Source organism: Schistocerca serialis, chromosome 4, assembly GCF_023864345.2.
Source record: "Schistocerca serialis cubense isolate TAMUIC-IGC-003099 chromosome 4, iqSchSeri2.2, whole genome shotgun sequence".
Classification (NCBI taxonomy): Eukaryota; Metazoa; Arthropoda; class Insecta; order Orthoptera; family Acrididae; genus Schistocerca; species Schistocerca serialis.
In genome coordinates, this window is record NC_064641.1 from 576517897 (window position 1) to 576533452 (window position 15556).

The window sequence follows — 15556 nt, forward strand, 5'->3', positions numbered from 1 at the left end:
CACTCCCATTTTGTCGAACTTCGTTCGAAGTTCATTAATATGACCTTCATGTATACAGATGGCTCTAAGACCAATGACGGGGTCGGGTGTTCTTTTATTGTCGGGGCACAAAGTTTCAAATACCGGCTCCATGGCCATTGTTTGGTCTTCACAGCTGAGCTCTTTGCCCTCTACCAGGCTGTTCTTTACATCTGCCGCCACCGACATTCTGCATATGTCATCTGCTCCGATTCCCTGAGCGCCATCCATAGCCTCAGTGATCCGTACCCGGTTCACCCTTTCGTGCACCGGATCCAACGCTCTCTTCAGCAGCTGGTGGACGTCAGTTCTCTGGTTAGCTTTATGTGGGTTCCTGGCCATGTCGGTATCCCTGGGAACGAAGTTGCAGATGCCGTGGCCAAGGCTGCGGTCCTCCAGCCCGGACAGCTTTTTGTTGTGTCCCTTCGTCAGATTGTAGCAGGGTCATTTGTCGGCGCATTTTATCGCTGTGGCATGCCGATTGGGCTGCACTTACAGACAACAAGCTTCGGGCCTTGAAACCTCTTCCCGCAGCTTGGACGTCCTCCTCACACCCTTCTTGGTGGGAGGAGGTAGTTTTGGCCCGGTTACGAATTGGACACTGCCGGTTCAGCCATCGCCATCTGCTGACAGCTGCGCCGGCGCCATTCTGCCCATATGGGCAATTGCTGACGGTCCGCCACATTTTAACGTCCTGTCCGGATTTTAACACACTGCGTCTTGATCTTGGCCTGCCATGTACTCTAGATGCCATTTTAGCGGATGACCCATGAGCAGCTGCTCGCGTTCTTCATTTTATCAACTTGACAACTCTCTCTAAGGACATTTGATTATGCTGTTTTTTTAAATCCTATGCCTGTCAGTCTGTCTTTTATCGTGTTTTCCGTTTCGTTGCTGTTTTAAACTTGTGACTCGCGGTGCATTCCTAACGTAGTCTGGGCGCTAATGACCGTTGAAGTTGTGCAACCTAAAACCACACAAAAAAACAAACCAAAAAAAAAAAAAGTACTTAAGTTGGTCAGTCCTTTGCAATGGTAAATCTCTTTCTAGTTCAGAAAGATGTTGATGGAATTGCCAGCCCTGTGAAATCCTTCTGTTGTTTATGCAACTTTGCTTTTGGAGACTACTTCTGATTCTCAAGCACAACAACTGCTTGCTGTTTCACTGCTCCACAGCTATCCTGGTTGGGTTGACCCCCCATATAACTCTGAATTCTTCCCATAGTGTTATTTACACTGAGGCCAAAATCCAAACATACCTCTCTGATCAGGTTGCCATTGGTGCCCAATGGGTGATGTAAAAGGCAGATACCTCCTTAGTGCCCACACACACTCTTTTTCTCACCTTTAATATAGTGGTGCTTCCATCCAAGAACAAAGCAGGCTATGAAGTTATCACTGTCTGACTGTACATTCCGAATCCGATGTGCTGCTACCGTTGCCATCATTTCAACCAGACTTAAATGTCTTGTCAACATCTTACCAAATGTGTAACCTGTGGTAGGGATGCGCATGAGGGCGAGTGTCTGCCTCCTCCTCCTCGCTGTAACTGTAATGGTGACCATGCCACCTCCTCTTGAGATTGCCCCATGTATCTCAATGGGTGGGCTGTCCAGGAGATCTGGGTAAAGGAAGAAGTATCTTACCTGGTCACTCACAAGTTACTGGCTAGCCGCAAACCCTGTGTATTACCATCTGACACTTACAGTACTGTTCTTCCTACACCTTGCTCCATGAAGGACATGGCAACACAGACATTCAACCTAAAATTCAGCTCTGAGGCTGTGAAATCACTCATTGTAGTATCAACATCTCCTTGTCTAGCTGTGCAACAAGCCATCAAACTCTCGTCCCACAGGGCAAAGTTACCACCTATGCAATCAGCAGGTCAGAAAGGACAGAAAGAATACTCCTGTGAAGATTTCCTATGTACCTCCAGCCAACCAACACCACTGTCTACCTCTGCCAACTGGAAAGGCTTGAAGAAGTCAACCAAAGGCAAATGTCTTCTCCTTTGCTAACTCAAAGATTCTCTTCAATGGTGTCGTCATGTGACACCCTCACCCGGCCAGCCTCCATGTCGCTGGTGTGCAGCGCCAACTGTTTTTCTGCACTGGAATCCACAGGCTGACAGCAGAAGAAAGCTGATGCTTCTGAAGGACTTGTGGAGCAGGATCCTCCTGCCTCTGTTCCCTGTAGCAGCGAGTCTTCACAGGCTGGCACTCGGCAGCCACCGAGGTGACACCCCTTCATTTTTCCCTCATCATGACTCTCCTCCAATGGAACATTTGTGGCATTTGATCAACAAAGAATAGCATCATCCACTTGTTCTGTGCCTTCAGGAAACAAAATTGCATCCTCATGAGTGCTTTGGCCTTCCGCTTTTCTTCCCAGTCTGTTTTGATCTTTCTCCCCCTCCCTCCACTCCCCTGAGATCGGCATTACATCTCATGGGAGAGTCATGCTGCTCATACGGAATGACATTCATAGTCAGCCCCTCTTCCTGACTACCCATCTTCAAGCTGTTTTCCTTCCTCACTTGACCTTTTCCGTTTGTATCGTTTACATCCCTTCATCATTCAATGTCAATAGGATAGACTTCCTCCAGCTTATTCGGCAGCTACCACAACCCTTTCCACTGATCAGTGATTTTAATGTGCACCATCCCCTTTGGAGTTCTCCCAAAATCTTTTTGAGAGGTGATCTATTGGCTGACCTTCTTAATCAACTTAACCTCTTCTGCCTTAACACAGGAGCATCCATGTTCCTTTCAGACTCCTCGGACACCTATTCCCATTTGGATCTATCCTTCTGCACTGCCCAGCTGTTTCATCATCTCTAGTGGTCTGTTCTCTCTGACACATAGTCAAGTGACCTCCTCTTGGCCATCTCACCATGAGGAGATCATTTTAGCTAAGTTGGGTATCAGGCACTGTCGTTTTAGCCATTGACATTAGTTAAGCTGTGTTCTCCCACCACTTTGTGCTCATTGACCTCAACCTTTGACAGTCTGCCATTTCCTGATGGAATTCCTTTTTTTTTTATATTTAAGTTCTCATTTGTGTTTACGATCTGAGTTATTGGCTGTTTTACCAAACAACACGAGGGCTGTCGAGTGCATTTTTGTTTTTATCCATTGTATCAATGTGGTGAAGGACATTTAATCTTTTACCTCCATTTTTATGGCATATTTTATAGACCTTCCTCCCCATCCCTCATTTTTATTGTCTTCTTGTCCATTGATAGAGATTAATGTGTCATCGTTTTTAACTCTTCTCTTTGTCTTCGAGTTCTGCAGTTCTGACATGGGTGCATATGATCCTAGTTGTTTTTGCGCCCTAAAACAAAACAAACCATTTCAAAAATTTGAAAAGTCCTAATGTTATAATCACACCTGAGTTTTGTGGATCATCTGGTGCCGCAGGAATGTGGTGATAAGCTTGAATAAAGTCTATTTTGGATAATACCTTTCTGCTGGAGAGTTGGCAGTTGAAATCATATAAAAAAGTTAATGGAAATCAGTCTGGCACTGTAAAGCTTTCAAAGCTCAGTAATCCTTACAGGTATGCAGATTTCAAATTTTCATGGGAACGAGATGGAGAAGACTACACTAGCAGCTTTTAGAAGGATGACGTATACCAAGCCTGATCATGACTTGAAATTAAAGTTTTACTTAGCCAATTTTCCTGATGATAAGTACCTGCGTACATTGGAGGCTCTGTAGCTGTGATTGTGTATTGAACATTAACCTCAGGAAAAGCATAATTAGGTTTCTCCATGAGAAATTTAGGATATCTCATTAGACAGTCTCAATATTTGAGCTGCGGTTCAATCAAAAGCACTAAAATGTTAATAGGTACATTTATAGAAACTGTATTAGAAATTAAGAGTTTGTCAGTGAAGCAGCTTTCTGTGTGCAACATCAAGCAATAGACCATAATAGCTAAAATAAAAAAAAAATAAAAGAAATTGGCTGGTGAACATTCGCAGTCACAGAAATCTTTTTTGAACAGCTATTGTTAGTTGGAGTTCCCTAACCTTCCTCTTTGTTCTTGCATCTAAGATGATAGAATTAGAGAAATCTGCAGACTTTCCAAATTCCTAACTTTGCCTAGGTTTACATAATAAATGCTTATTAGAATGAGCAGGTGTAGGTAGAATAAACCAAGTTGACAATTTCTACTTAGCTTTGTGATTGTCAAGTTATTGTTTAATAAATAAATAAATAATGAAGAAGAAGAAGAAACAATAAATAAATAATAATAAAATTATTTTTAATGGTCACACTTGTTTCACCTCTATGGTGGCACAAATTAGTAGTCAGCAACATCCTGACATTACAAATATTTTTCACATCTTAACTCTTCTACTATTTTTATCGTTACTATTAACCAGAGCTATGTTTTATCTCAAAAATCATTAGATGCTTTTCTCTTAGCCACCAGAAACACAGTAATTATATAATAAATTGTCAATATATTTCCTGATACAAACATCTACTCTTTGCCGTCGTCAAACATTGCTCTGCAATACAAAGCAAAGTGCATTGCCTACATCATAATCAAAAATTCAGGGTCCACACTGAAAATAAAGGTAGTTTAATTTTGTATTCCACTCTCAATCTTTTCTTTAAATTTGCCTTCACATAAAGAGCACAAGACATTTTTGCACAAATTAACATAGCTCTACTTTTACTGCATACTGTTACTCTTTTTCTCTCATTTTCAGCCCAAAACTGTGATAATTTTTGACAAAATTAGGTATTCTGTGCAAATTACTTGTATCTTTAGCATTGTTACAGCTGTTGCCTTAAAATATTTTTACATAATTTTGATTAGTTATTACAGTCTGCAAGTTAAAATTACAAAATTTTACATCAAAGTTGGGTGCTTATCAGTACTTTCAGCATTACCACAAACATGTAAGCTACTGTTTCTAAACTAACTACAGAATTCATTTTGGTAAATCAACCACCTATTAAACTGTAATCAACTACAAAGTTGCAATAATTTTTCCGAAGTGCCATATTGTTGAATATTTCAGATACTTCTTTGCATATGAATCATTTGCAAGTGATGGATTCCACATGATCTTCAGTGTCTCATGTTGAAACTCCACTTACTTTAGATATAGGTAAATTATTCATTATTCACAATAGGAAAACAATTTGTCTGTACAACAGGATTGTCTACTGTACTTCCAGCATCCCTCCTTCCACAACATTGTCATTTAAAGTTTGTCAGTTTACTAAATTATCTTGAATGCTAATTTCAGTTTTCTGAATTCTGCCAATAAGACTTTTGGTGCTAAAATTCCAGTTTCATTCACAAGTTTATGAACTTCACTATGTAATGTATTTACTGATTCATGTTTGAGATTTTTGTGTCACGATATTTTAAAGTGTAAATTTTTTTTCACTTTTAACCACACTTGAGTGTTTCATTGGCTTTAACCTTTATTAATTTTTTAATGTAGGCTGTTCAACTGTCAAATAACCATAACTGATTGTTCCATTACTTTTAAAGATTGACCAAGTACTAATATCATTCTTTTCAATTGTGAATACTCTTGTTACACTGATTTAAATTATTTGCTCCCGCTCCTTGATTGTTAGGTTCTGATTTGACCTTTGGCTCGAGTATAGTCATTTGTCAAACCTGTTTTTCACACAAAAATACAAGAACAAAAAAAAGTTGTTTTTACTCAAATTTTATGTCAGTCTGCTGCTGCCAGTTTCTCTTATTGTCCAATATCTATCCTGGTTACAATCGTGTTTTTCTAGTTTCCATATAGTTAATTTTGTTCCTGCAACATGCGTATAATTTTAGTACATGTGTGTCTGTTTCCATCGTGGACAAGAGCCCTCAGTTCTAACCGCCCTTCTTGCTCTGTTTACTACAATAATAGTATAAATAAAGAAATTTGCATACTTTTCAAAATCCTACCTTTGCCTATGTTTGCATAAGAAATGCATATTAACATGAGCAAGTGCAGGTAGAATAAACCAAGCTCATAGTTTCTATTTAGCTTTGCGATCAGTGAATTGTTGTTTGGCTGTTAGTCTAATGAGTCGATTTGGCTTCTTATGAGATATAGTAGGTTGTAATTTTGAAATAAGTACGTACAAATAATATAGAGGATGCAGATAACTTTCTTTGCATCATTTATTGAACATCAGACCTCAATAAGAACAATCATAATGCCATGTCTCAGTAACTTTGCAGTTCAAAATCTGAAACGTGATTTCTCTCTAACACATGCCATGAACACTGTGATCCATAAAAATGTTACTTATTTGTGCCAAACAGTTACACAGATCTACAAAAACAAATATACAAACAGTCACAGTACAGTGATTTTATGAAGTATTGATCTCTTACACACAAAGGAATTACACACAAATAATTAATTCTGCTACAAATATTGTCAAGTTATTACTCAGAATAAATTGTAGTGTGACATTAACAATTTCAAATGCAATTATAATTTTGAATTAAATTGGAAGTATGAAAAATAGCTGTGTCTTTGAAAACAAATTTTGTTACTTTCATGTGTTATTTCTGTTTATACATGGAAAAACTAAATGTATCGGTCTCTCCTCTTCATTTTCTACTGTACCTTCCCATTTGATTCTTGACACCTACCTATAGCATTACATTTCAAATGCTTCCACATCATTCACTGGTTTCCTGAAAAGTCTGTTTGACTTCCATATAATGCTGTGATACACGCACACATTTCTGGAAATTTCTTCTTAAAATCTGTGTTATTGTTTGATCCCAGCAGCAAACAAAAAAATAAAAAATAAAAAAAAATAAAAAAAAAATCTTCCTGTGTAGCAATATACTTCTGAAATTTCCCTTCTTTTGTCATCCTGTTTGATTTTGTCTGTTACGCTGGATAGTTCTTTCACTATGCCTACAGTTCTATCTGCACCAAATTTAAGTTTAGCAAATAGTTGTTTTGCTTCCTATTACTCCCTATCATTTTTTGTTTTAGTGTAATGGATTTGTAATCTCTATTCTGTGTTTTGTATTATGTGCATTCCATTCAACAAGTCATCCTGTCTCCTGCCCAGAAGAGGTGTGCTCACTTCCAGCTTTAGTATTTTTACCAGTTCCTTTTGAACTTTCATTTCACTTCATAATTCTCAACATATTGCCAATATGAGCAGCTTACAACATTATACAAGGGATGGTCAAAAAGTAACAGGAATTTTTCGGTTTTGTAGGTTTATACATCTGATTTTCCAAAAAAAAAAAAAAAAAAAAAAAAATCATCTTGTTTGTGTACATGTTCCTGATGTATATTTGCATTTTCACTGTTTTCAATATTTAATTTATTGTTGACAAATGAAAAGATGTGTGTTTATGAGTGCTCAGAAAACTTTACTTTCGAAAAAGATGGACCGAAGAACTTGCATCAAATTCTGCTTGAAAAACAGAATCAAGTACAGCATCACATTTGAATTGTTGACTGTAACTTTTGGCAAATCTGCTATGAGTAACTCAAGAGTTTACAAGTGGTATAAATGTTTCAAAGAGGGTTGAGAACACACTGAAGATGACCGCTCTGGATACTCTAGCACACCAATTGCTGACAAATCTGTGGATGAAGTAAAGATAATGGTCCTGGTAAATCACCAAATCACCATCAGAGGGGTTGCTGATGATGTCAACATATCTTTTGGTTTTTGGTTTATGATATATATATATAAACAAAGATGAGGTGACTTACCGAACAAAAGTGCTGGCAGGTCGATAGACACACAAACAAACACAAACATACACACAAAATTCAAGCTTTCGCAACAAACTGTTGCCTCATCAGGAAAGAGGGAAGGAGAGGGGAAGACGAAAGGAAGTGGGTTTTAAGGGAGAGGGTAAGGAGTCATTCCAATCCCGGGAGCGGAAAGACTTACCTTAGGGGGAAAAAAGGACAGGTATACACTCGGACTCACGCGCATATCCATCCACACATACAGACACAAGCAGACATATTTAAAAGACAAAGAGTTTGGGCAGAGATGTCAGTTGAGGCAGAAGTGTAGAGGCAAAGAAGTTGTTGAAAGACAGGTGAGGTATGAGTGGCGGCAACTTGAAATTAGCAGAGATTGAGGCCTGGTGGATGACGAGAAGAGAGGATATACTGAAGGGCAAGTTCCCATCTCCGGAGTTCGGATAGGTTGGTGTTGGTGGGAAGTATCCAGATAACCCGGACGATGTAACACTGTGCCAAGATGTGCTGGCTGTGCACCAAGGCATGTTTAGCCACAGGGTGATCCTCATTACCAACAAACACTGTCTGCCTGTGTCCATTCATGCGAATGGACAGTTTGTTGCTGGTCATTCCCACATAGAATGCATCACAGTGTAGGCAGGTCAGTTGGTAAATCACGTGGGTGCTTTCACACGTGGCTCTGCCTTTGATCGTGTACACCTTCCAGGTTACAGGACTGGAGTAGGTGGTGGTGGGAGGGTGCATAGGACAGGTTTTGCATCGGGGGCAGTTACAAGGATAGGAGCCAGAGGGTAGGGAAGGTGGTTTGGGGATTTCATAGGGATGAACTAACAGGTTACGAAGGTTAGGTGGGCGGCGGAAAGACACTCTTGGCGGAGTGGGGAGGATTTCATGAAGGATGGATCTCATTTCAGGGCAGGATTTGAGGAAGTCGTATCCCTGCTGGAGAGCCACATTCAGAGTCTGGTCCAGTCCGGGAAAGTATCCTGTCACAAGTGGGGCACTTTTGTGGTTCTTCTGTGGGGGATTCTGGGTTTGAGGGGATGAGGAAATGGCTCTGGTTATTTGCTTCTGTACCAGGTCGGGAGGGTAGTTGCGGGATGCGAAAGCTGTTGTCAGGTTGTTGGTGTAATGATTCAGGGATTCCGGACTGGAGCAGATTCGTTTGCCACGAAGACCTAGGCTGTAGGGAAGGGACAGTTTGATGTGGAATGGGTGGCAGCTGTCATAATGGAGGTACTGTTGCTTGTTGGTGGGTTTGATGTGGACGGACGTGTGAAGTTGGCCATTGGACAGGTGGAGGTCAACGTCAAGGAAAGTGGCATGGGATTTGGAGTAGGACCAGGTGAATCTGATGGAACCAAAGGAGTTGAGGTTGGAGAGGAAATTCTGGAGTTCTTCTTCACTGTGAGTCCAGATCATGAAGATGTCATCAATAAATCTGTACCAAACTTTGGGTTGGCAGACTTGGGTAACCAAGAAGGCTTCCTCTAAGCGACCCATGAATAGGTTGGCGTACGAGGGGGCCATCCTGGTACCCATGGCTGTTCCCTTTAATTGTTGGTATGTCTGGCCTTCAAAAGTGAAGAAGTTGTGGGTCAGGATGAAGCTGGCTAAAGTAATGAGGAAAGAGGTTTTAGGTAGGGTGGCAGGTGATCGGCGTGAAAGGAAATGCTCCATCGCAGCGAGGCCCTGGACGTGCGGAATATTTGTGTATAAGGACGTGGCATCGATGGTTACAAGGATGGTTTCCGGGGGTAACAGATTGGGTAAGGATTCCAGGCGTTCAAGGAAGTGGTTGGTGTCTTTGATGAAGGATGGGAGACTGCATGTAATGGGTTGAAGATGTTGATCTACGTAGGCAGAGATACGTTCTGTGGGGGCTTGGTAACCAGCTACAATGGGGTGGCCGGAATGATTGGGTTTGTGGATTTTAGGAAGAAGGTAGAAGGTAGGGGTGCGGGGTGTCGGTGGGGTCAGGAGGTTGATGGAGTCAGGTGAAAGGTTTTGCAGGGGGCCTAAGGTTCTGAGGATTCCTTGAAGCTCCGCCTGGACATCGGGGATGGGGTTACCTTGGCAAACTTTGTATGTGGTGTTGTCTGAAAGCTGACGCAGTCCCTCAGCCACATACTCCCGACGATCAAGTACCACGGTCGTGGAACCCATGTCCGCCGGAAGAATGACGATGGATCGGTCAGCCTTCAGATCACGGATAGCCTGGGCTTCAGCAGTGGTGATGTTGGGTGTAGGATTAAGGTTTTTTAAGAAGGATTGAGATGCAAGGCTGGAAGTCAGTAATTCCTGGAAGGTTTGGAGAGGGTGATTTTGAGGAAGAGGAGGTGGGTCCCGCTGTGACGGAGGACGGAACTGTTCCAGGCAGGGTTCAATTTGGATGGTGTCTTGGGGAGTAGGATCATTAGGAGTAGGATCATTTTTCTTCGTGGCAAAGTGATACTTCCAGCAGAGAGTACGAGTGTAGGACAGTAAATCTTTGACGAGGGCTGTCTGGTTGAATCTGGGAGTGGGGCTGAAGGTGAGGCCTTTGGATAGGACAGAGGTTTCGGATTGGGAGAGAGGTTTGGAGGAAAGGTTAACTACTGAATTAGGGTGTTGTGGTTCCAGATTGTGTTGATCGGAATTTTGAGGTTTTGGAGGGAGTGGAGCTGGAAGTGGGAGATTGAGTAGATGGGAGAGACTGGGTTTGTGTGCAATGAGAGGAGGTTGAGGTTTGCTGGAAAGGTTGTGAAGGGTGAGTGAGTTGCCTTTCCGGAGGTGGGAAACCAGGAGATTGGATAGTTTTTTGAGGTGGAGGGTGGCATGCTGTTCTAATTTATGGTTGGCCTGTAGGAGGATGCTCTGAACAGCCGGTGTGGATGCGGGAGAGGAAAGATTAAGGACTTTTATTAAGGATAGGAGTTGACGGGTGTGTTCATTGGCTGAGTTGATGTGTAGGTGAAGGATTAGGTGGTGAGGGCAATGGATCGTTCAGTTTGGAACTGGTATAGGGACTGATGGAAGGAAGGGTTGCAGCCAGAGATGGGAACTTTAAGTGTGAGGCCTTTGGGGGTGATGCCAAATGTCAGACAAGCCTGAGAAAATAGAATATGGGAGCGTAATCTGGCTAGGGCGAAGGCATGTTTGCGGAGGGAATGTAAATAAAACTTAAAGGGGTCGTTGTGGGGGTGTTGTGAGGGTGACATGGTATTAGAAGGTGGAAAGTGTAACATGAGGTGAAATGAAAATGAAAATAAAAATATATGGGAAGAGATAAAGGTGAACCGGAAAGTAACTGGAGATCTGAAATGAAAAAAGGCGAAAAGGTGTTGGTTACAGCTGGGCTATGCTGGACTTGGGTTGATAGACAACGATGTGCATAAAGGTTAGGTGGTTGTGTTGCCGCCAAAACACGTTAAAGGACGGAGAAATTCGGGAAAATTTCGAAAAAACTGCGTGTAGTATATTAAAAGGAGTGGTATTGTGGTGGCAGATTATGAAAATGAGGCTAACAATTGTCTGACGAAGAAATAATGACGTTAAAACCTGTGGGAAGCGACTAAAAATTATAAGTGATGTGGGAAAAACGGAAATGGAAATAAAGCGAAAGTTATTAGAACTGGCCGAAATGGTTGTTTAAAAGGTGAAAGGAGCTGTTTGTGAACTAGAAACGGTGGATATTCTAGCGGCCCTACCCTCTGGCTCCTATCCTTGTAACCGCCCCCGATGCAAAACCTGTCCTATGCACCCTCCCACCACCACCTACTCCAGTCCTGTAACCTGGAAGGTGTACACGATCAAAGGCAGAGCCACGTGTGAAAGCACCCACGTGATTTACCAACTGACCTGCCTACACTGTGATGCATTCTATGTGGGAATGACCAGCAACAAACTGTCCATTCGCATGAATGGACACAGGCAGACAGTGTTTGTTGGTAATGAGGATCACCCTGTGGCTAAACATGCCTTGGTGCACAGCCAGCACATCTTGGCACAGTGTTACACCGTCCGGGTTATCTGGATACTTCCCACCAACACCAACCTATCCGAACTCCGGAGATGGGAACTTGCCCTTCAGTATATCCTCTCTTCTCGTCATCCACCAGGCCTCAATCTCCGCTAATTTCAAGTTGCCGCCACTCATACCTCACCTGTCTTTCAACAACTTCTTTGCCTCTACACTTCTGCCTCAACTGACATCTCTGCCCAAACTCTTTGTCTTTTAAATATGTCTGCTTGTGTCTGTATGTGTGGATGGATATGTGCGTGAGTCCGAGTGTATACCTGTCCTTTTTTCCCCCTAAGGTAAGTCTTTCCGCTCCCGGGATTGGAATGACTCCTTACCCTCTCCCTTAAAACCCACTTCCTTTCGTCTTCCCCTCTCCTTCCCTCTTTCCTGATGAGGCAACAGTTTGTTGCGAAAGCTTGAATTTTGTGTGTATGTTTGTGTTTGTTTGTGTGTCTATCGACCTGCCAGCGCTTTCGTTCGGTAAGTCACCTCATCTTTGTTTGTTTTTTTATATATATATATTTTATTTTATTTATTTATTTTTTTTTTTTTTTTTGTTTGGGCATGAAACATGTAGCAGCAAAATTTGCTTCAAAATTGTTGAATTTCAACCAAAAATGATGACACATAGACATCACCCAGGACTTGCTGAATGAAGTTGAAAATGATCCAGGACTTCTAGAGAAGGTTATAACGGATGATGAAACATTGGCACAGGCATTTGAGGTTGTAACCAAGGCCCAGTGGTCCCAATAGGAACTGCCTGAAGAACAAAGACCGGAAAGAAACTTGACAAGCTTGACCACATGTGAAGGTTCTTCTGACTGTTTTCTTTGATTACAGTGGTGCATCATGAGTTCCTGTCTTATGGTTGTGTGGTCAGCAAGGAATACTACCTGGAAGTTATGTGCTGCTTGCATGAAGCAGTCAGAAGATGATGACCAGAATTGTGGCAAAACCACTTGTAGAAATTTCATCATGATAATGCTCCTGTTTGTGTGTCCTTTTTTTTACAATAAACAAAACCATTATATTGCCTCAGCCATGTATTCACTGGATATGGCCCTGGCAACTTCTTTATATTCCCAAGCTCAAAAAGAACCTCACTGACATTGTTTTGCTATCATTGATGAGGTAAAAACGGAATCACTGAAGGAGCTGAACATCATAATGAAAAGTGAGTCCCCAAAGTGCTTCGAAGATTGGCAAAAGCACCATCACTCCAAAAATTCTCATGCCTCATATCATATTCTTTTTAAGATTAAATTTAGTGTTTTAGTTGCTTGCTCTATTGTACAACATGAAATATACAAAAACTGTACCACCACCATATGATACACACTTTGTTAGTAAGTATGCCTTCAGATTAAACCATGCATTGAACAAAACACAAAGAGAAATGGAAAAAATTATAATCTTCTGATCTTATGTTTCCTTCATGTATGATCATCTTGAACTGCTTTTCGGGCTTCTTATGATTACCATCAGAACCACTTAAAGATGGCAAAATTATTGCAAAACCCAGATGATGTTACTCAGCAGAATATCCAAGAACAAAACAAAAATTTGTAACTGTACTTTATTATTTTTTTGTTCTGTTGCTTGCTCTACATAATAGAGGAAAAATGAAACATTTGTGAACAGCAATACAATAAATTTCCTGTATTAAACTGTTAAGAAGCTATAGTATCCAAATATATTGAATTAACATTGTACAAATTTCTCTTTACAGAGCGCTGGGAGCGATATCGAACCTGCAGTATCAACAGTCATTGTGGGAGTTATGCAAGTAGCAGCAACATTTGTCTCTTCTCTAGTCGTGGACAAGCTAGGCAGGCGAATTCTGTTGCTTGTCTCAGACAGTGTTATGGCGTTGTGCTCATTATTGCTCGGTATATTTTTTCTCTTGCAAGATCAGAAGCAAGCTGACCAGATAGGATGGCTCCCACTCGTTTCCATGTGTCTTTTCATTGTTGTATTTTCACTTGGGTTTGGTCCCATCCCATGGATGATGATGAGTGAGCTTTTTGCCCCAACTATTAAGGGTGTTGCAAGTTCAGTTGCATGTCTGCTGAACTGGTTTCTTGCATTTATTGTCACAAAATTCTTTTCTGACATGAAAGATGCATTTGGTTCTGATGTTACCTTCTTTATCTTTGCTGCCATTTCTGCTCTTGGTACAGTCTTTGTTTTCTTCATAGTACCAGAAACCAAGGGAAAGTCTTTGGAAGAAGTGCAGAGAGTACTTGGCGGAGAAGCTACTGAAGACAAAAGACAACAAGTTGAAGAGACAACTGCAGTAGAAAAATTTTAAATTTTTTATTACAAACAATTATTTACCACAGAGCTCACCTTTTTGTACTATAGTAATAGTGTATGGTGAATAACATGACTACTAGAAAGAAAGTATGTCAGCTTTGCAGCAGTGAAACACAGCTGCAGCAGAACAAGACTGCATGTGTACATGTGCATGTGTGCGTGTGTATGTGTGCACGCGCCCACCCACGTGTGATAAAGAAGAGAGAAAAGGATAAGAATTCTTATTCAGAAGCATTATATAGCTAATAGTGCTGAAAGCGTGACACATGAACTCAAATAATTATTGTGTCAAGTCTTACACTACAATTTCTTTTATTTTGAATTTTTAGCTCAAAGACTGCTGAATTCCACTTGTGATAAAGAGTGCTTATTCATTGTCTGTTTACTCATCCTAAGTAATTACTTTTGTAAGAAATGCTGTTGCAGGCAGCCTTTTATACACTGTTTGTAGACTCTGTTTGAGAGTTAAAAATAATGTGGGAAGATTTTAAAATAATGACTCTGACCATCAGAATATTTATAACTCAATACAGAAAAGCTGTTCGCTAGGGCAAGGAATGTTACTTTCATGAAACTACATTTTTTGCTTTATAAATTTTTGCTGGAAAAGCAAAGAATTTGACCAATTTGGTAGCAATTAAGAAAGAAGACAACCTTACGTACCAGACGAAATCTAGAGCTGCACTTACTACTTACTTTTCAATCACAGAAAAATATATTTATATATAATGTATTTACTGTTTCAGAGCTGTCATTTTTAAAACGTTGCACTTCTTTAAAGCTACATGTAAAATTCTAAGAATTAGGTAGGAATCAATGTATATATTTATTAGTGCCATTATTTTGTGATAAACAACAATTTTTGTGAAGCTCTTTGTTGAAAGTAACAGTGATGATGTAACGTTTATTGATTAATATTAATTTTGGCAGCAAGAACTTAAGCTTCATGGCCTTCATCCCAATTATTATTTGTGAAAACACAGGAACCTGAAAAATAACACTTTATCTGTGTGGTGGTATTAAATTCTCCTCAAACTGCTCACTATAGTGTGTTCAGTTTCTGGTATGGTGACTGAGCTTATGATATTTTGCAGTATTAACAAATCTGAAAATGCACAATACAGTTTTAAAAAGATTTTAAGTATGCAGTTACTTGTTACTGCAGAAAATGTGATTTTTTCCTATTTATCAAAAAGAGTGATAAACATTTTATCTTGTTTTATACCAAATGCAACTTTGTACATATTATCAGTAAATGTATATTTTATTTATATTTGAATTGTATGTGTAAATCTATATGTATTAATAAATTAAGACATTATGCTGTTAGTGATTCTTTAATATCAGAAACATTCACAGAGAAGCTAAATGAACCAGCCAACCTTTCCTGAGATGACCATAACCAACAGTTTTGACCATCTAATAATGCAATAATTTGTCTAGCTGTATAAATGTTTCTCTTGGAATCTACAGAAAA

General features: G+C 40.4%; 1 protein-coding gene across 2 annotated transcripts in view; it reads left to right on the forward strand.

Moving 5' to 3' along the window:
• The window catches only part of LOC126475315 (facilitated trehalose transporter Tret1-like), a 211900-nt gene extending 196576 nt beyond the window's left edge, over window positions 1-15324 (forward strand). For both annotated transcript variants that reach the window (XM_050103093.1, XM_050103094.1), the window contains one exon: window positions 13493-15324. In XM_050103093.1, the coding sequence (XP_049959050.1) occupies window positions 13493-14074 (582 nt within the window). In that variant the 3' untranslated portion in view covers window positions 14075-15324. The remainder of the gene's footprint in view (window positions 1-13492) is intronic.
• The last annotated feature ends 232 nt before the right edge of the window (window positions 15325-15556 follow it).